At 43.2% G+C, this 22,456-nt stretch overlaps 1 protein-coding gene across 1 annotated transcript in view; it reads left to right on the top strand.

The window, feature by feature from the left end:
* The window catches only part of LOC130111238 (cAMP-specific 3',5'-cyclic phosphodiesterase 4D), a 78,355-nt gene extending 71,244 nt beyond the window's left edge, over positions 1-7,111 (top strand). The window contains exons 3-4 of the mRNA XM_056278349.1: positions 4,465-4,557; positions 7,102-7,111. Of these exons, the coding sequence (XP_056134324.1) occupies positions 4,465-4,557; positions 7,102-7,111 (103 nt within the window). The remainder of the gene's footprint in view (positions 1-4,464; positions 4,558-7,101) is intronic.
* Positions 7,112-22,456: the final 15,345 nt, after the last annotated feature.

Here is a 22,456-nt window from a genome sequence, read left to right as displayed (position 1 = left end):
AACCATACCACAGCCATTTGGTTCCTTTGGGACAGATCAAAAAACAACAGCACATCTTTACACATGAATGCATAATGACATAATGAATGCATGGTTGTTGATGCCACGGCAGAGTCAGGGTGCTAGAGGTAGAAATATAGTGTTTCATGCAAGTCAGACATCAAAAGGCATTCTTCCATTGTTTGTCTGCTGCCTGAGTGTCTCACTGAATCTAAACTTCAAGTTATAGACTTTAAAAGTGCTGAGAGCAACATAACATGGTCTAGTGAAAGTTATATTTGACGTAAATAACATTAATTTTTTGGCGTCTTGGTTATAAGTGCGAAGGGGGGGGGGTGTCTTTCTCATCTGAATATGTGCACACAGGCAGTGGTCAAAGAAACATCCTGAAGTTGCCTAATGTCATTGAAAGTTACTGAGTGATTGTAAATCGCAAGGTTGTGGCTATGACTTTGTTTACATTTAATGTTGATTCTGAATTGGTTTATCATATTTCTCTCTAACAACAGCTGGCTTACTTTGCATAAGTCATTAGTTGATTTCATGTCATTGTTGGAATCCGATTGCCTTATAAATCTGCCCAAGGCCATTTGCTCATTAAGAAAAGATGGATTCCATTGGAGTGCCATTTAAAAAGAATGGACTGGTTGGTCCTACTAGCTCCTGTTCCAGAGCCATTAGTATAACCCTGTAGATACTAGTTAGGCATCTGTTGGAGTTACATCACGAGAGAGTCTCTGCTGTACACTAATTACATCTGATGTGGTCAACTAAGATCACCATCCAGCCTCATTCTGTCCACAACTTTTTTACTTGTATACTAAAATTAATTTTTGTGTATTTGTTACATTGTAAATTCCAATTCTCTCATCTTTTGTATCACTGTTAGGTTATTATATTTATTTTGTCCCGTTGTGCAGTACCTACCCTTGACAGAGGATGTAACCGTAACACTTTGATTTCTATTTTTAATTGGCATGACAGAACAAAAGCCTTTTATACATTGAATCATATTTATCATGCAGGAATTAGATCCTACTTGTTAGGTGAATTATAATCATCTTCCATTTTCCCTGAATGCATTCCTAGAAGGTCACCTTGCTCATTTGGGAAATAGTCACCATGGCTACATTAGTTAGAGGGGTGCGCTAATTACATTAGCGATAAGATCTCATGAGGGTGCTGTGAGGACAGTCAGCAGAGTGTAAGAAGAGATGAATGCGTGGAGATCATACGAGAAGCGGTGGAGATAGAAAAGTTGATGCCTTTCTCAAGCTCCTTTATCCTCTATTTTTATAATAATAATAATAAATCAATCTTATATAGCGTTTTTCTAACACTCAAAGTCACTTTACAATAAACGGGGTGAAATAAGACAATAGATAAACATAACACAAACATACAGGGGTGGATGGGAAGGGGGGCTACGAGAGGGAGAAGCGGCAGCCACACAACACCAGCAGTACTCTGCGACTTAAATACAAAAGGGCAAGAAAAACAAAAAACAACGGTACTGTAGATGTTGATTTTCTGTAGGGGTTTACTCCCATAGCCTATTCCTCTCCCGAGGTATCCACTAGGCACTATTTAACCCATAGCTGGGGGCTGGTTCGTGGGCATCAGGGCACCACCCACACACCGGTGGGCCTGTGTACCACACGTCTAGGGGCCAGACCTCCTCCGAGTCCCTTGTAGTTCAGCCAGGGTCCAAGGTGTACTCAGTTACCATGTGTCACCACAAGGAGGCACTACATAGGGCTTGCTGTTAGAGAGGCTATGTACTGGCAGGGAGAGACTTAGGTGCTCAGCTCTCCTGTTCGCAATTCTGCTAGCCAGCGGTGAAGGTTGGGAGTGGGATGTGACAGGCACAGAACACTACACCAACACACTAGACGCTTCACAACAACCCGACTTCTTACACAAGAATGTCAGACATTTTGTTATGATTAAGCAATTGAAAATGAAAGGGAGCGTCGAATCACAGCCGTGATCTTGATCCTCATAACACATGACCTTAAGTGTCCTATTACTTTTATACAAAAGTAAAGAAACCCAGAAACATTGTTTAAGATATGTTTTCAATATTTGCAGTTTTCGCCATCAAAAAGTGTACCTCCGCCACAAGTGGTCTGTTACATTCTAAGCAGATTGGGAACAAATGTCGCTACTTGCGAGCTTTTAAAGTAGCTTCGGTCAGTTAATAACACTTTGCTAAACTACAATTAAGAACTAGCTAGCTTGCTGCTTTCTAGGTAAAGGCCTACAATTATTTTTGCTTGTATATGAAGTGAGGTGATGTGGCTTCTCTGATGTTATAAATAACACACAGCTTTCAGTCAATCATATTTATCACAAAATGCACACGCACATTTGGTGCATGTAAATAAGGGAATGCATCTTTTGATTGTCGTTTACTTTTACATGTGTTTACTTACGTTTACGTGCAAAAAAAAATCATTGACTTCATTAGCAATTAAGGCCATATCGTTGATCGTTTTATTATTTTTGGTTAGGGAGTAATTTGGGTATCCAGTGTTCCCCTTTTTACTTTTAATAATATCATTCAATACCTTCCAAGTATTTTTATGTTGTTTCTATTGTCCTCTATTAATTTGCTGTAGTAATCCCTTTTGTTGCTTCTCATAATTTTTGTCAGTTTGTTTTTATATGTCTTATATTTGTGTTCAGATTCTTCTGTTCTCTTCTTTAAAAAGTCTTTATATTATAAACGTTTCTTCTTACATGTGTTTAATTGCTATTTGTGATGGGGGACATTTGATTGTTGATGTTTACCAACAATGCCCCGTGATGGCCTGGCGGCATGTCCAAGGTGTCTCCCCGCCTGCAGCCCAAAGACTGCTGGGATAGGCTCCAGCATCCCCGCGACCCTGAGAGCAGGATAAGCAGTTTGGATAATGGATGGATAGGTGGATATTTATCACAAATGACTGTTGTATGATATTCTATGAATTCTGCCTCACGTTGTAATAGGGGTTGAAGGCATGGTGGGTGTGTGGCTGTCGATAACAATTATGTTTCAAAGACCTGATATTGCATCGCCTACGAGTTTTCTGAAGATCCTTGATCTACAGAAAGATCGATGTTAATTGTTGAGCAGCCTTAGCGTTTTAACCATGAAAAAGATTCAGAGCTATTAGTTGCTGAAGAGTCTTCTCGACCAAAGTAATATCAGAGCCATATCTCACCATAAGCTCACCTGACGGTGGGTGGAAGCCTATGCTGAACCACACTCGCAGCACGGTGGCCCAGTGGTTAGCGCTGTTGCCCTACAGCAAGAAGGTCCTGGGTTCAAACCCCAGGCTGTCCCAGGTCCTTTCTGTGTGGAGTTTGCAGGGCCTCTGTGTCTGCGTGGGTTTCTTCTGGGTGCTCCGGTGTCCTCCCACCATCAAAGACATGCATGTTAAAGTTAATACTCCAACGTGTGCCCCTGACCAAGGCAATATGGAAAAAAAGACTGGAGTTGGTCCCCGGGCGCTACACTGTGGCTGCCCACTGCCCTTAGCGTAGGATGGGTTAAATGCAGAAAGCCAATTTTGTTGTAAGTATGTATAATGAAAAATAATATAGGGTCTTTCTTAAATGGCTCATGCCCTCACAACATAAATCCAGTGATGAAAAGTTTCAGGTTACTTTTTGCAGCCCTCATTCCTTATTCAATTGTCCGAAAGATTTGCACAGTGATGGGAAGAAACCTGTCAGACAAGAGTTTCCTTCCCTTCTAACCAGTGCTCGAGGTGGGCCTATACTCACTGATACACAGTACCGGACTTTTACATTTTACTCTTTGGTGTACTGTGACTTTTTCTTGTGCACCGGCGCTTCTCACAAGCTGCCGCTGCTCTTTTCTGCCCTCTCCATATCACGTTCTCTGGGCTATTCATAATGGCCCTAAATAAACATTACCCAGGGGGGCACTATGTACCCAGGGGGCACTACATGATGCTCGCTTGTCCCCATTCTCACCCGCTTGCTTTTGGTGGCTAGTCCAAGTAATGTTACATTAACATTAAAATAATGTTTGCCTTGCTCCAATATGGCAACACAAAGAGATCACGAACAGAGTCAGAAGATGAGACAACAGAGATTCGAATGTCAAATCCTATGTTACTGAATGCAGGCCGGGAGCAGCAAGCTAACATTAGCAGCACTCCCTTTCATAAAATGTATGATGTAAAAATTTACCAGTCAATCTTCGTTCCAGCCCTCACCTATGGTCATGAGCTTTGGGTAGTGACCAAGAAGGTGAGATCGCGGATACAAGCAGTTGAAATGAGCTTCCTCCGTAGGGTGTCTGGGCTCAGCCTTAGAGATAGGGTGAGGAGCTCGGACATCCAGAGGGAGTTCGGAGTAGAGCCGCTGCTCCTTCTCATCGAAAGGAGCCAGTTGAGGTGGTTCAGACATCTGATGAGACCTCCTGGGTGCCTTCCTTTGGATGTTTACCAGGCACGGCCAACTGGGAGGAGGACCCGGGGTAGACCCAGAACTCGCTGGAGGGATTACATCTCCAATCTGGCCTGGGAACGCCTTGAGATCCACAAGGAGGAGCTGGAGGGCGTTGCCGGGGAGAGGGATGTCTGGAGTGCCCTACTTAGCTTGCTGCCACCGCGACCCGACCCCGGAGGAGCGGCTGAAGATGAATGAATGAATGTTGTGAAAATCAGCAATATCTCCTAGTAGCCCCATACTTTATTCACTGTTGAAATTCAGAATGTAATGATTTGTGGATACCAGCCGATACATACGCCAACATGTGAATAAAGGGAGTACTGGCCCTTGTTTTTTTCCACTTCGAGCACTGCTTCGAAAAGACATTGGAAAATGAATGCCAAAGTAATGTGTGTTTTGATTTTTGGTACATCCGATGTTTTCTGTAATTTTGCTTAACTTGTAACTCAAGAAAAAAGAAAGCAAACCTGACCTTTTGTACTGGGTATCAATGTCAACATATATCAAAATATAGCAAACACAGGGTGCTCTGAATCATCTTCTTCAATGCTGTGGCTTATCTATGGACATTTTTGCAGATAAGAAAGAAAAAAAACCCAAAATATATGCATATTTCTTTGGTCCCGTCAGGCCAACAAGGAAGCCAAATAGTCCCTTTTTTTTAGATACACTACTACTATTACTTTCAGCTGCTCCCATTAGGGGTCGCCACAGCAGATCATCCGTTTCCATTGTTTTTTTTTTAGATACACTGATTGATTTTTTTTTTTGTGGAGGATTTACAAGTAGTGTTTGGTTGTGTTTTTAAAAATGTCCAAAGAATTTAATTTCAGTGTGCACATCTTTACAGTTACATATAAGATTAATGTTGATTAACGATGTAGGTATCTGTTCAGGATTACACAAATCGGAGATAGTCAAGTTTCTTTGTAGAGCCCAAATTCCCAAGGTAGTACCGACGGGCTTTACAATCAGTATAATATACAACAGTATACGACACAGATCACAATCTAATTTCTTTTGTATAATTTCACCTGGTCAGTTAGGCTGTATTACAATAGATATTATTAATATCAGCCTGCAAATACAGCTAAATTATATGAACACAAACCCTGTAGCCAATAATATTATGGCACCAGCCCTATGTATTGCCGGCATATACTTCTGAATCCATTCAACATGTTTTTTGTTTTTCCTTTGAAAGCTAATTCCGTCGAGTGTAGGGCTGCAATGGAAGGGAAGCTGATGCCATGAGGTCAGTGATTCAAATCAGCCTTAAAGGAGACTAGGCTAAACAGCTCTCATGGTCAAAGTGTGTCCGTGTAAGTACAACCTTAGTTCAAGCACCATGTCTTCAAATATTTTCCCTGCTGAAATGTTCCCGAAGCAGGTAACCCATGCTGTGTCCTCCCTGAAGAGGTGCAGCCAAGAGCAATTTTCCTTGAGGATAAATTAAATATTATGTTGTCACTGTCTTATTGCTGTGTGGCTTTATACAATGGTTGTCAGATGCACAGTGCAGAAAGAGAACATACAGCATGTGTGCAGTAATGCGTGAGACACCCCCCCCCCTTCCATATTTCCTTTGAGTCAGCATATAATGTGACTGCTGGTCTGTCCATCACACCGGATCATTGTATGTCCTCTGGTCTCAAGCCAGTTCTATCTCTGATGCTGTATTCACTGCTGACTGGGGTCATATTTGAAGAGACAAGGGGACCTCTCTGTCTTCCTCTTGTTTTAGAATCAATTGAGTGGTCTACTTCAGAGGGACTATGCCCCCTTTTTTTTTTCTTTAAAGTACTTGTCATTGTACACTGTGGTGAATTTTTTTGACCTGGTCTGGATTGCCGTGCTGATATTTTGAGTTTGATGTTTTATGTAGAGTCGTTCCTCTCTGCTTCCTTTAGAGATTCACACAGTGCAGTGTGCTGATGGCCTTGTTTGGTTTTTTTTGTGTTTTTCTTGTGTGTTTATTTCTCCTGAAATAAGACAGCAGTGGAGAGCAGTAGAAAGCAAGAGCAAATTGCACTTAAACATGGTCTATGAAAGGCCACAGCTGTGCAGCTCCAGCAGCTCTCTCTATTAGGGCGCCTAAAGGTGGTGAGAAATTGGCTCTTCGCTCACCGTGAGGTAGGGCACAGTGCAGAGGCAAACTGCAGAGCAGGTATACGTCATCAAAGCTAAGCTAACTTTACCATTGGATTTAGGTAAGTTGATGATGATTTATTTCGAACATATAAACAAGTTCATAAACTATAGGCCTGTGTTATAGAGTTTGGGGAACTTTATCTTCCATCACTCTCTACCTGCCCTGCTTGCATGTGTCGCTTCTGGCTATTTCACATACAGCTGTTATTTTAGTGGTTGCACTTTGAAAGGTCAGCGGCAGCTGAGGTCAAAGTTGAAATAATTTGAACTTTGAGCGCAGTGCTCGGTGGCAATGTCGAGTGGTGCGCCACACCCAGGATAGCACTTCCACCTAGTTGGGCACCGCCGCTCTCCTTGTAGGAAAACAGTGGCACAGCCAGCGCAGAGTGCTGATTATGTGTGAGCTCCTTCACTCTAACGGCCTTTTTTCGTGACTTTTATTGCTTCTTCGTCTACATCTCTGTGTCTCCTCTCCTACTATAGATTCCAATAACTCCTTATTTTGCGCTCCTCTCCACTGTCTCTACTTTGCCTTTGGTGCTGTTCCCTCTGTTACCCCCCCCCCCATCTCTCGTCAAACGTGATATCCCTAGGGAGAAGCTGTATATTGCATTTGTTGTTTCCCCTGTTTTCTTGAGCTCTTCTGCTCCACGGTGTATCTGAGCTGCTGAAATTCTCAGGTGATATGTTGAGCTCCACAGAGCAGAACTGAGGCAGGATTGAAGTCTGTCCAAATAAAATAACATGGCTGTGAGCCATTGGCCCGTTTCCATCACACAACCCAGATCCCAGATCCATGAAGGGCATTTGATTTTTTCTTAATAATTAATTTATCGTACTGTAATGAACAAGGACATTGTTTAATAGACTAAAAAAAAAACATGGCTGGGGATTTTTTTTTTTTTACACATTTGAGGTTATATATGTATTTAAACAGACTCAGGAAAGGGGGGGGGGGCATATTGACAACCTCTGATTAATTTAACCCTCCAGCGGTGTCAACAAAGCCCACCTCTCCTGTGCAAACCTTGCCATTTGATGTGTCTTGTTTGCATATTTGACTGATCTACGAGGCTGGACTTGAGCCCAAAAATATCCATACTTGCTTAGTAGAGATCCCAATTTTAGTGATTTGAAAATCCCGAGATCTGCGTTATTTTTCCAAATGCAGTATGTCGAAGATGTGGTAGAGTGAATTGCACTGATGGCTCAGCATGGTGCTCAGTTCACCCCACACGGGAAGCCAATTCCTCTCTGCAGTTGGCATTTAGGAGGTAGCAGCTACCTTGACTCTGATTGGATTCCTGCGGTGAGCAGAAGCAGTATGGGATGCAGACAACCATCAAACCTCTGTTAACATGAAAGGACAAAAAAAAAAGAGAAGAAGAACGATCCAAACTGTCTCTAAAACTTGAATGAAGTAGTTCAGCTGTTTTAATGATAGAAGCTTTTAGAAATATAATTTTTTACCCTTTTCCTATCAGGAAGATATGTTTGGATACCATCCCCAGAGTGAGAGACTTGAAACAGTTTGGAAGAGGCATAGGTTTAAATTGAGAATTTAATTTGGATCCCAACCATCTTTTTTTTGTGAATGCCAGCTCAAATTCTGAAACTTTTCATGGCTTGTAAAAATGTTAAAGGCCTCATTAAATTTTTGTTCAATAATTAAATCTTAGTGATTTCTTCAGTGGGAGATGCTATAGTAAAAATTGCCTGTGGAAATGTTGGGCATTTCTCTGGATATAGATTAAATTTCACAAAGAGCGAGTGTTGTCCGGTTAACAACTCAGAATTAATGATCAACCAAGGTGAATTTCCTTTTCGTCTTTGTAGAAGTAGTTTTAAAAACCTGGCTATAAAAATCACTCGCTCCATTAAATCTCTGCATAAACAGAATTTTACAACCCTGATGGAAAGAGTGAGGTCGGACCTCCAGAGGATGGAAGGTTATCCCTTTATCTTTAACTGGCAGAGTTCAATGTATGAAAATGAATGTTTATCCCTGACTTCGTTATCTTCTTTTATCCTTTATATGGAGAGGCCGTGTCCCACGCATAAATGAGTCTCCGCTTCAGAAAAATAGGTCAAAATGGGGCTTAGCGCTCCTAAACTTTGTTTTGTTACTGGGCAGCAAATATGCAAAAGACCATTTTTTGGCAACATCATCTAGACATCGACTGGTGCCGTATGGAAGCTGACTCCTGTTCGTCTTTCCTTTTGGCTCTTGTTTGCACCCCCTTACCTTCACCCCCCTCCTGACATGCCCCTAGCCCCGTTGTTACACCCACACTTAGAATTTGGACACAACTCCGTCAGCATTTTAAATTTCAAAATGTCTTCCTACTGGGGGTCTGTTTGTGATGATCTTTTATTCCTCCCTAGAAAGCTGGATGCCGTTTTTAGGCAGGGGACGGAAATATTTACTGACCTTTATATTGATCAATCAATCAATCAGACTTTTATTTGTATAACACTTTTCGTACAAACAAATGTAACACAAAGTGCTTCACACAATAAAACAATAACCCCCCCCATCAAAAAACAAAAACAAAAAAAAAAACGGTCAGGTTAAAAAGAAATAAAAGTACAGACAATTTTTGTAAAAGTACAGACAAGTTTAAAACTGAGTTAGTAAAAGTGCCATAAACACTGATTGATTAAAAGTAACAACAACCAGAGCAGAATATATAAAAGTAGCAAAATATATAAAACACACTCACACACGCGCTTAGAGCTTCGCTGTAGGCTGTTTTAAAAAGTAAGGTTTTTACCCTGCTTTTAAATGTTTCCAGTGTGGGGGCCTCTCTCGGGTCCTCAGGCAGGGCGTTCCATTTACTTGGGGCATAAATATTAATGGTAGCTTTGAGACCCTATCTGCTAAATTTAACCTGCCTGGCTCAAACCTTTTTTGATATTTTCAAATATGGCAATTATTAAGAACCCCAAACCCAAAATTTCTAATATTACCACCCAATCTGGCATGGACACACTCCTTGAAACTCCTCTCACACCTAGAAGACTTATTTCACCGATCTATAACCAAATTGTGTCTTTCAGAGACCATGCTTTTAGCAATATTCAGTGTGCCTGGGAGAAATAGTTGGTACTGAGTTTGATGATGACTGGGAGAGGGCTATATTGCATATGTCAACTCTTCCTCCTGTGCCCATCTGAGTCTAATGCAGTTCTACATCAAATTCATTTCTCTAAATTTAAACTTTCAAAATTTTACCCTGGAGAAAATGACAAATGTGACCGCTGTGCACGATCCCCAGCTGACCTAATACACATGTTCTGGTCATGCCCTCAATTGACAAGTTTCTGTCCCTGCTATTTGGAAATATTTTCTGAAGTCATTGGAGTGGAGGTCTTACCTGATGTAGGGATAGCTATTTTTGGTGCGCCCGACTTAGTTGAAAACTTCCCATTGATGCAGCTAAAAATTATCGCTTTCAATGCTCTTCTTGCTCGCAGAAGGACACTACTTCTTTGGAAGTCCCCTGCACCCCCTTCGTCATAGTCCCTGATAGAGGACATGATGATGTTCCTTAAATTTGAAAAAATCAATTTTGTCATTCGAGGGTCACCCCCGGGTGGTGCAGTGGTTAGCCCGGTCACCTCTTAGCAAGAAGGTTCTAGGTTCAAGCCCTGGCGTAGTCTAACCTTGGGGGTTGCCCCAGGTCGTCCTCTGTGTGGAGTTTGCATGTTCTCCCTGTGTCTGTGTGGGTTTCCTCCGGGGGCTCCGGTTTCCTCCCACAGTCCAAAGACATGTAGGTCAGGTGAATCGGCCGTACTAAATTGCCCCTAGGTATGAATGTGTGTGTGTGTGTGTGTGTTTGTGTGTGTGTGTGTGTGTGTGTGTGTGTGTGTGTGTGTGTGTGTGTGTTGGCCCGGTGGCCTGTCCAGGGTGTCTCCTCGCCTGCCACTCAATGACTGCTGGGATAGGCTCCAGCATCCCCGCGACCCTGAGAGCAGGACAAGCGGTACATATAATGGATGGATGGATCAGCCCAGAAACTTTATTCTACCTGGCAACCCCTCTTATCTTATTTTGACCAACTAACAGTGCTTCCCTATGATTAAGACCACTTATATTATATGTCTTAATTTTAATTGGATGGTGTGTATTGGTGTAGACTATTATACTTATGACATATCGATTATATTTTTCTCCAATCACTAAAATGTAGGACATCATAAAGCATGACTTAGGTAAATAAAATTTACTGCTAAATAGTTAATTTGTACACGGTGGTCTGTACTTCATGTCCTTGAACCTGGTACTTATGACATAATTGAGTTCATCTTGTTTGGAGCATTAAGTGTTAGATGTAAAGTTCTCTAACCTACTTTATTTGTATTTTTAGATTTATCTTACAATTGTTATTGCTGTCATTAATGTTTACTTTATTTGTTATTTTATTTTTTGCATCGGCGGTGGGTGAGGGTTGGGTGGGAGGGTGTCGGGGGGGGGTACCAAAATATGGAGGGATATTGTATTTTTTGTACACCCAATGATCCTTCCAATAAAATATTAGTAAATAAATAAATATTGGGCAGACAGAACGTGAGATGCTAAGATGATAATGATTGTTTGGGTGGGGGTGTAAACCTACCTAAACATTTTCCCTGATGTTCAGAGTGCTTCATAGGACAAGAACTCAAGAACTCTGCAGCTTCAAACATCATTAAAGAAATACAGTCTGTTGTAGTTGGAAACCGAAGAAGTCAACATTTAAGCATTTTCTTGTTTGTGCACCACGGTACAGATAAAACTGCTAGTTTTGTTTTCAAATGTGCAACATATTTTTGTCTCTAAGTGGTCTCTGTGGGTTGTCTGTACCATCTGGCTTGAGCAGTGGAAGGTTTACTTCTCTGCAGATGTGTGCCACTTGATTTGAAGCACGCTAATGAGAAGGCTAGCTAGATAATATGACTCCCTTGGCTTTCAAAGCTGATTGACAAAAGCATGGAGGGCCAACTCTGTCCCATCAATCCCCAGACATATGGGCAGAGTGCAAATCAGATGTACTGCTTTGTTTTCTGTGACTTGCATTGTAAACTGGTCCACATACTCAAGCTGTTGTTTTATCCCATGGATAAGGCATTTAAATTCTCTCTCATTAGAAAGTTATTGATTTAGTTAACATGGTTTGGTGTTGATAGTTGGTTTTGAAACATCCTACATTTAGTGTTAGATTGTCCACAATGGATATGTTAACTGTTACAAGACTGACTTACTGCGATAATACTGATTTATTAGAATCAGAATCTGTTTCATTAGCCAAGCAAGCTTAAAGATGCATGGAAACTAGTTTTGCAAACCTAAACCAAAAAGAGTCGACAATTACGAGTCATCCGTTTGCTCTGCCCTCTCTGTCTGCATAGTTACCTGTGGTGACCTTGGCTTTCTGTCATTGCTTTTTCACAGATCGTTATGGTTTTGTGGTTGATTGTGTTGTTGGGCTAATGGATACCTCAGTGGCTTTCATCAGAAGCAGCTGTGGAGCCTAAAGCTTATGGGTTGTTGGAGAAGAAATGGCTTTATAAGCACCACTGCAGAATGTATAATGAAAGCTATCTATTCTCATAATCCATTACATGAACGACACACGCAGAATAGGGACACGTGTAAGAATTAAGCCAACAACCATTTTTTTTATCTACATTTAGCGGTCGTAACTTCCAAGACAGGAAATTGCTACTGCTTTTGCAAGTAAATATACCCAAAAATAAAACTCACCCCACATGCTCGCGATAGTATATATGAAACAAAAATATCCAAATCATGGAACTCTGTAGCTTATTTTCTCAAACCCCCTTACCTCTATAAACCATGCCAGAGAAGACGTTGAGAGTACAGCATACAGAAATGTTAGTCTTTCTTACTCTGCAGGGAGTATGAACTGTAAAGGGTCTCTATAGAGGAATATGAATTCTACACAGTATTAGCTCTTTGTTCTTCATTAATTCATTGAGGTTGTTAAGCTCACACATTTACACTTCTGGTCTCATTTATTTTCTGGTAGCTTTTGTGTGGGAGAGATGATTATGGCCTGAAATGTGAAATGCTCAAACAAACTGAAAAGAACACGTTGAGAGGGAAAACTGCTACAGGAGCAGGCAGGTGGCCTCATGAGGGTTGATTCACTTTGTACTCGCACAAGGAGCATCATGAGCAGCAAAAGCAGCAGACAGTCTTTCATTCTCACTGAGGTCTGCCGACAAGACAGAGCCAACACAGTGGCAGCAGTGAGCGATGCAATGGTGGCACATAGATTTGAAGTTAAATTTATGCAAATTAGGGGCATCAGGGTAGCGTAGCGGTTTATTCCGTTGCTTACCAACATGGGAATTGCTGGTTCAAATCTCCGTATTATCTCCGGCTTGGTTTGGCGTCCCTCCAGACACAATTGGCCGTGTCTGCGGGTGGGAAGCTGGATATGGGTATGTGTCCTGGTCACTGCACTAGCGTCTCCTCTGGTTGGTCGGGGCACCTGTTCAGGGGGGAGGGGGAACTGGGGGGAATAGCGTGATCCTCCCACACGCTACGTCCCCCTGGCGAAACTCCTCACTGTCAGGGGAAAAGAAGCGGCTGGCGACTTCGGAGGATGCATGTGGTAGTCTGCAGCCCTCCCCGGATCAGCAGAGGGGGTGGCGCAGTGACTGGGATGGCTGGGAAAAGTGGGGTAATTGGCCAGATACAATTGGGGGGAAAAGGGCGGGGTCTAAAAAAAAAGAAGAAGCAAATTAGTGAAGCAATAACCAGTTGCAGACTCCGCTGTGGTAGCAGTAGCCATATGGGTGATAGGGTACCTCTGAACTTGATGTCTGCAGCACAACCTGAGAGCTCCGCCTCCTTGGAGATGACTGCTAAAGGACTGGCAGCTATCAGCCAGAAGGACCGCTAGCACCCATGATGCTTTTGGAGTCCACAAGTAAATGTATGTATGTAATTTGCACATGCACACACATATACACACACACATATTATGGACACATCTTCAAAAGATGTTGAGGTCAGTGGTTATATTTCTCAGCAATGTTTAATAGTTTCAGAATGTACAATGTAGATCTAAAATTAGTATTAAGACAGCCAAACATTAGCAGAAAATAACATACAGAGAAGGGATACAAAAAAAGAGAATAAAAATAAATGAAAGAAAACAATAGTGTAAGAAATAATCAAACATTGTTGGAAATAGAATAAAAAAAAAAGTCATCAAGGGGGTCACAGATGACTCTGTGACCCCCGGGGATAATCCATGACAAAGCAGAAGTTTTTTTGGATATTCAGACTAAATGGCCATTTCATTACCGCTTAACTATTCAGTCTGAAATTGCCGCCTTGTTAGCTGTTTATCTTCTTTTTGGGGGGAGGGGGGGTTCGATTCCCCCCCCCAACCACTCACTAGTAACTGATGTAGCCTGCTGCTCATTTTGGTCCCCGTATCACAGGATTAAATGACTACAGGCCCATTGCCGTAACGTCTGTGGTCATGAAATCCTTCGAGAGACTGGTGTTGGCCCACCTGAAGGCAATCAAAGGCCCCCTGCTCGACCCCCTGCAGTTTGCCTACTGAGCGAACAGGTCAGTGGATGATGCAGTCAACATGGGATTGCACTACATCTTCCAACAGCTTGACTCCCCAGGGACACACGCAAGGGTCCTGTTTGTTTACTTCAGCTCAGCGTTCAACACCGTCGTCCCAGATACCCTCCACTCCAAACTCACCCGGCTCACTTTACCAGCCCCCGTCTGCCAGTGGATTAAAAACTTCCTGACAGACAGGAGGCAGCTGGTGAGGCTGAGGAAAATCATCCAGCACCCGGACAATCAGCACTGGCGCCCCCAGGATCCCACTCCTGAAGTTTGCGGACAACACAACCATCATTTTCTTTCTCCAGGATGGTGGCGAGTCTGCATATGGACGGGAGGTTGATCGGCTGGCCCTCTGGTGTGGCCATAACAACTTGGAGAATACTCAACAGCACTGTGTCTATGGTGAAAATCTACAGATTTCTGGGTTCCACAATCTCCCGCGACCTAAGGTGGGCATCCAACATAGACACAATCATCAAAAAGGCCCAGCAGAGGATGTACTGTCTCTGCCAGCTCAAGAAATTCGACCTGCCTCAGAAACTGGTGATTCAGTTCTACACTGCAATAATCCACACTTCCACTTCCGGTGTGGGAAGATGACGGCATGAATTCCCGTTTGCAGCGGCCTCACCCAGTACCATGTGGGAAGGTGGCGGTGCGAACTTACGTTTGCCTCACCCAGTACCATCCATGCAGTGTCTTTGTCCACGTCTGCATCTAAGTTTGTGTCTTCGTTTGATGGCTGGGAGAGCTTGATCTGCTGCATCCCGTGGGCCCAGGGACCACGGCCATGCTTGGAGCTGCACCCGAAGAGGAAACACAGAGGGCAGTCTGACAGGACGTGGAAGCGGGGCAGGCTAAGCTATCTGCTAGCCCATGCAGATCAGCAGTTCCGATAACACCGAGGGCGGTCTGGCGGTGGCCTCGCCTAGCGTTGACTGTGTTTTTGGTGTCATTGTGTGGAGTGCGGAGAGGTGTATCGAAGGTGTCTGGCTGGGAGAGCTGGCGTTGAATCGGCTGAGGGAGCTTGGTCTGCTGCATCCTGTGGGCCCAGGGACCACGGCCCTGCCCGGAGCCACACCCGAGGAAGAAACACCGAGGACGGTCTGACAGGACGTGGAAGCAGGGCAGGCTAAGCTAACCGCTAGCCCATGTAGACTAGCAGTTCCGACAGTCATCCTGGCGTTTGCTCGCTTGGACAGTGGAAAACAATTTTTAAATTTTTTTTTTGGTAGTTTGGATATACACTCACCGGCCACTTTATTAGGCACACCTGTCCAACTGCTCGTTAATGCAAATTTCTAATCAGCCAATCGCATGGCAGCAACTCAATGCATTTAGGCATGTAGACATGGTCAAGATGATCTGCTGCAGTTCAAACCGAGCATCGGAATGGGGAAGAAAGGTGATTTAAGTGACTTTGAACGTGGCATGGTTGTTGGTGCCAGACGGGCTGGTCTGAGTATTTCAGAAACTGCTGATCTACTGGGATTTTCACGCACAACCATCTCTAGGGTTTACAGAGAATGGTCCGAAAAAGAGAAAATATCCAGTGAGCGGCAGTTCTGTGGGCGAAAAAGCCTTGTTGATGCCAGAGGTCAGAGGAGAATGGCCAGACTGGTTCGAGCTGATAGAAAGGCAACAGTAACTCAAATAACCACTCATTACAACCGAGGTATGCAGAAGAGCATCTCTGAACGCACAACACGTCGAACCTTGAGGCAGATGGGCTACAGCAGCAGAAGACCACACCGGGTGCCACTCCTGTCAGCTAAGAACAGGAAACTGAGGCTACAATTCGCACAGGCTCACCAAAATTGGACAATCGAAGATTGGAAAAACGTAGCCTGGTCTGATGAGTCTCGATTTCTGCTGCGACATTCAGATGGTAGGGTCAGAATTTGGCGTCAACAACATAAAAGCATGGATCCATCCTGCCTTGTATCAACGGTTCAGGCTGCTGGTGGTGGTGTAATGGTGTGGGGGATATTTTCTTGGCACACTTTGGGCCCCTTAGTACCAATTGAGCATCGTATCAACGCCACAGCCTACCTGAGTATTGTTGCTGACCATGTCTATCCCTTTATGACCACAGTGTTCCCATCTTCTGATGGCTACTTCCAGCAGGATAACGCGCCATGTCATAAAGCTCGAATCATCTCAGACTGGTTTCTTGAACATGACAATGAGTTCACTGTACTCAAATGGCCTCCACAGTCACCAGATCTCAATCCAATAGAGCACCTTTGGGATGTGGTGGACTGGGAGATTCGCATCATGGATGTGCAGCCGACAAATCTGCAGCAACTGCGTGATGCTATCATGTCAATATGGACCAAACTCTCTGAGGAATGTTTCCAGTACCTTGTTGAATCTATGCCACGAAGGATTAAGGCAATTCTTAAGGCAAAAGGGGGTCCAACCCGGTACTAGCAAGGTGTACCTAATAAAGTGGCCGGTGAGTGTATGTGTTCTTGTAGTTTGAATATGTTTTTGTCTTTGTGTTGCAGTGCTGTGGGCTGGGGAAATGATATTTTGTTTCATTTCATGTACGCAAATGCATGAGATGACAAATAAATGTTCCTAATTCCAGTCTGTGCTCTGCACATCCATCACTGTCTGGTTTGGTTCGGCCACCAAATAGGACAGGGACAGGCTACAGCGGACAGTTAGGTCTGCAGAGAAAATCATTGGTGCCAACCTGTCCTCCATTCAGACTTATACACCTCCAGACTCAGGAAACGGGCAGGCAACATCACTGCAGACCCGTCACCAGGGCTCGAAATTAACGATGTCCCGGGGACCATAAAAAATCCTACTGGGACACAAATATATTTTGTCTGGGACAGTTCCGGGACAGTGAAAAAAAATGTCAAAGTAAACTTTGAAATAGGTGTTATTTGCAAAGTCATTAATTATGCGTATCTAGACCAGGGGTCCCCAATTACTTTTCATAGCGGGCCACTTTTAGGGCCACGTTTAAAACCACGGGCCACTCAACCTCCAGCAGCATGTTGTTCGTTAGTTTGTTTTGGTGTCGATACGTTGCAGGTATTATAATTTAAACAGAGATTTTTCATCTATTTTTTCGATATATTACTAGTCTTACTTTTACTAAGAAATTAATTTTTTTTTTTTGGTAGGGAAATCAAAAAAATTCTTCCTTCTGGCATTTCTCCAAAAATTCTCGCGGACCATAAATCAACCCGTCACGGGCCGGACGTGGCCCGTGGGCCGCCTATTGGGGACCCCTGATCTAGATGTTACTTTGTCGTTTGAATAATTTGATAAAAACGTGTGAACGGCGAAACTAGAGAAGGCTCACTATCTTGCGGCACCTCACCATGGGGCAGTCAATCGCCTGTTCGTGCAAATCATAGAATGCATTCTATGTCATCCACTCTGCCAGTGGCTGCTGCTTGACTCGCGCCAATGCAGCATTCATAGAGCCAGAGCGATAGACCATCATCAACGACAGTTAAAAGAAGAAGAAGAAAGAAATGCTGAGCTGGTTGAATAAACAGCCCCCTGATGCAAGCCCCAATACTGCCGACTCCCAAAACCAATATTCATATGTTCAATAAAAGAAGTATTTTAAACTTATATGGTGGACCAGAGTCCATGGTGTGATGATTAAGTGACAAAAAGGATCAAATTATGTATTCTGCATAATTGGGGGGGGGGCGACGACAAGAATTAAAATTTGGGACACTGTTGGTTATATCCGGGACAATACAAAGTAGAATTCGGGACAGTTGTGGGACACTGAGGAAAAAAGTTAACTTCGAGCCCTGCCCGTCACGCCCTGGTCACAACCTGTTCTAACTCCTCCCCTCTGGTAGGCACTACAGAGCACTGTACCCCAAAACAACCAGATATAAAAACAGTTTTTTTCCGCGGGCTGTCATTCAAATTAATACTTAACACTGTCAATAAATCTAACCATTTCGTATATACTGTACTGTACTTTGTATGTATGCTGATACACTCTGGCATGTCCATCTATCTCAGGCATGTATGTAGGTAACCTGCTAATATCTATTTCAGCATCTCTGTGTTCTCTGCACCCTTGCACTGTATCACTTCTTATTTCGCCTGTATAAGTCAATCCTTGTGTATATATATCTGAAGATTATTGTATCGTAGTGTTGTTGTTCTATGTTAAGTACACAGAGAGGCACAAAACTGGAGTCAAATTCCATGTAGTGCAAACCTACATGGCCAATACACATGATTCTGATTCTGATTGTCTGATGTCATTTTCAGTTGACCATAAGCTGTGTTTAGCAAGAAGTCGATGTTGATCAGAAAAACATGTCATTTATGCAAAGACATTTTGTTGTTTTAAGGGGCTGATAAACAAATTCACGAGAACAAATTGCACACTGTGGGTGTTTACGCTCTGTGTATTTCCATTTGCCCAACGTAAACGATTTCTCAAGACCAGTAGCCAAATGTTGCACCATTAAAATCAGCTGGATAATCAGTGCAGAAAAAGAGGTTCTGCAAACCTTCCCCTATTTTATTCAAAGGGAATGCATAATGTTTTCACAGTGTAGACGTTGTATTATTTTGGTTGCAAAAAGCAGCAGCTGTAAATTCTTAAATCCATTGACTTTTCCCCAGCGTACTTGGACTGTGTTTTCAATTTAAGGTAGGTTTGCATGTTTTATTTGAGGGACCAAAATAATGATGTGAAAAATAAGAGAAATGTTTACATTTAACATGCTTATGTGTTTTTTTTACCCTCTATAGTGTTGTATAATAAAGTACCTGTGTGTGTGTTTGTTTGTGTGTGTGTGTGTGTGTGTGCGCGCGCGCGCGTGTGTGCGTGTGCATGTGCACGTGTGTTTGTTGGTCGCTGACTGAACCACTTTATTACGAGTCAGCTCATCATCCAACCAAACAACCAGTCTGCTGATCAGCCACCCACCCTTGGGAGACAATTGGCCGGTTAACCGTTAAGTTAATTTACGCTTTAACCCATCAGCAAGCCTGTTTACAAACTCTATGGATATATTCATTCATAGGTCAAGAATCTTTTTTTCCCCCTCATGTTAAGTATTGATGGCAAAAAGACAGAATAAACAACACACGGGCAGAGCCACTGGCTCTCTCTCTCTCTCTCTCTCTCTCTCCATGTCCGTGCATCCTTTTCACCTTCTGTCGCTTATTGACACACACATACGGCACTTAGAGGATTTGGAAGCCAGCTTGTGACATGGAGACCATGGATTTGAATCATGGACTAAATAACTTGAATTCTAGACGCCTTGTCTGCCCTCAACGGCTAATGTTGCTGAACCTTGCAGTATGTCACTAATCGCCCAAGTGCTCCAGTGGAGCCTCTCATTAGTCCACATGAGGACTGTGGTTGTAGATTCATGATGCGAACGGGAATATACCTGCAAGTCTGATGCAAGTAAACAACTGTTGAGGCTTAAAATAACCAAATACACTGGGTTGCTTTACACCCTAAAATTCAAACGGCCCCCTTTATATTAGCTGTGCTTTGTATATTTCATGTGGCTTATTGTCTTGTTAATACGCCGACTCTCTCCCGGCCAAGGCTAGAAAGGTTTGAGAACGGGAAAAAGAGCAGTTTGATGACATACCAGAATGTATGTCAGAAAAGGCAGTCGGCAAAAGCTCTGCTAATATTCACAAAATGTGAGGGGTGAAAATCATATGCATAAGTGACGACCCCAACCAAGTCTCTGGTACTTTTCATTGGTGCACTAATAGGCTGTACATCAGAGAGGCCAGGAGAGGCCTGGAGAGAGATGCTGCCGCTATTTGAAGTGGTGTGAGACAGCTTAAATGTCTGAGAGTTGTAGACCAGAGGAGATGAAGGCAGACCCGAGTCCACAGAGTCTAAAATGACTCAAATAACAAGCAGGAAGACAGCAAATGGCAGATTGGAGTGGGGAGAGAGGGGCCTTAGGGCTTCTCGACGTAACAGGAGAGCGAGCGCCTCCCCTCGCCCATCTCTGCAGTTAGACTTTCAGACTTTCCTCCTTGTCTCTTATCTCTTTGCCATTTTGCCCTGCTGTTTTACCCTCCTCGCTCTTCTCTCTGTTACCGGAGTCCTACTCTCACCGCTGTGTACTACTCACCTTCCTTGCCCCTGTATTTCCCCTCTCGCCCAACTGCACCCTCTTGATTTTGGTGTTAACTGAAAGTATGAGGATGCAAAGTATGTTTTGGTTTAGGATCTGGAGTCTCAAATATAGTTATTTATTCATTCAGTGGTGCAAAATGAAAGAGTTTGGAGTTAGGAAGCTCTCAATGACCTCTCAAAACCTCTGGAGAAGGGCTTGAGAGGTTTTCACGCTAAATGGAACAGCGCAGCCATTCAGGGGCCCGGTGGGACATGCGTGTGTGTGTGTGTGTGTGTGTGTGTGTGTGTGTGTGTGTGTGTGTGTGTGTGTGTGTGTGTGTGTGTGTGTGTGTGTGTGTGTGTGTGTGTGTGTGTGTGTGTGTGTTGGGAGGGAAAAAAGTCCTTCACTGAGCCCTTGGTTTGACAGGGGAGTCACAGAGCAGCAGGAGGGTTATGTAGAATAAAGGAGCACAGAGGAGTGCCGACGGGGAAGGAGTGGGTGCACGATTCCTGTCATCGGGCTTAGACAGGGTCAGACCATCAGGGGCTACCTCCAGGCCGACTTGGCGGGGGGCTGGGATTGGGACATGGGGTGCATGGTGGTGGTGGCGGTGGTGGGGGGGTAGAGGAAAGGAGTGATGAGAGACATGGGGGGTAGAGTGGATTGTACATGGGTCTGAAACTCCGTGGCCATGCAGGCTTTAGGGAAACTTGACAGTTTTCTTGAAGAGCAGGATGATGTAGTGCTGACTGATATTTAGCTTTGCTATAATATTTACATGACTACAGTGATCGCTGATGAGCCGTCTACAGTTGGTCCTGTTTGGTGTCCATTATAGTGTCCTTGAATCCTTGCAGTGCTAACAGCTCTGGATCTTGTTAGTTTTCAAACCTAGGAGGAGGATTTCAAAAAAGAAAGAGAAAACACCTTTCTCCTTAACACATACACTACCGTTCAAAAGTTTGGGATCACCCAAACAATTTCGTGTTTTCCATGAAAAGTCACACTTATTAACCACCATATGTTGTGAAATGAATAGAAAATAGAGTCAAGACATTGACAAGGTTAGAAATAATGATTTGTATTTGAAATAAGATTTTTTTTACATCAAACTTTGCTTTCGTCAAAGAATCCTCCATTTGCAGCAATTACAGCATTGCAGACCTTTGGCATTCTAGCTGTTAATTTGTTGAGGTAATCTGGAGAAATTGCACCCCACGCTTCCAGAAGCAGCTCCCACAAGTTGGATTGGTTGGATGGGCACTTCTTTGAGCAGATTGAGTTTCTGGAGCATCACATTTGTGGGGTCAATTAAACGCTCAAAATGGCCAGAAAAAGAGAACTTTCATCTGAAACTCGACAGTCTATTCTTGTTCTTAGAAATGAAGGCTATTCCATGCGAGAAATTGCTAAGAAATTGAAGATTTCCTACACCGGTGTGTACTACTCCCTTCAGAGGACAGCACAAACAGGCTCTAACCAGAGTAGAAAAAGAAGTGGGAGGCCGCGTTGCACAACTGAGCAAGAAGATAAGTACATTAGAGTCTCTAGTTTGAGAAACAGACGCCTCACAGGTCCCCAACTGGCATCTTCATTAAATAGTACCTGTTAGAGCCTGTTTGTGCTGTCCTCTGAAGGGAGTAGTACACACCGGTGTAGGAAATCTTCAATTTCTTAGCAATTTCTCGCATGGAATAGCCTTCATTTCTAAGAACAAGAATAGACTGTCGAGTTTCAGATGAAAGTTCTCTTTTTCTGGCCATTTTGAGCGTTTAATTGACCCCACAAATGTGATGCTCCAGAAACTCAATCTGCTCAAAGAAGTGCCCATCCAACCAATCCAACTTGTGGGAGCTGCTTCTGGAAGCGTGGGGTGCAATTTCTCCAGATTACCTCAACAAATTAACAGCTAGAATGCCAAAGGTCTGCAATGCTGTAATTGCTGCAAATGGAGGATTCTTTGACGAAAGCAAAGTTTGATGTAAAAAAAATCTTATTTCAAATACAAATCATTACTTCTAACCTTGTCAATGTCTTGACTCTATTTTCTATTCATTTCACAACATATGGTGGTGAATAAGTGTGACTTTTCATGGAAAACACGAAATTGTTTGGGTGATCCCAAACTTTT

This window comes from Lampris incognitus, chromosome 1, assembly GCF_029633865.1.
Source record: "Lampris incognitus isolate fLamInc1 chromosome 1, fLamInc1.hap2, whole genome shotgun sequence".
Classification (NCBI taxonomy): Eukaryota; Metazoa; Chordata; class Actinopteri; order Lampriformes; family Lampridae; genus Lampris; species Lampris incognitus.
Note: the sequence above shows the minus strand (reverse complement) of the source record. Positions and strands in the feature narration are given on the sequence as shown.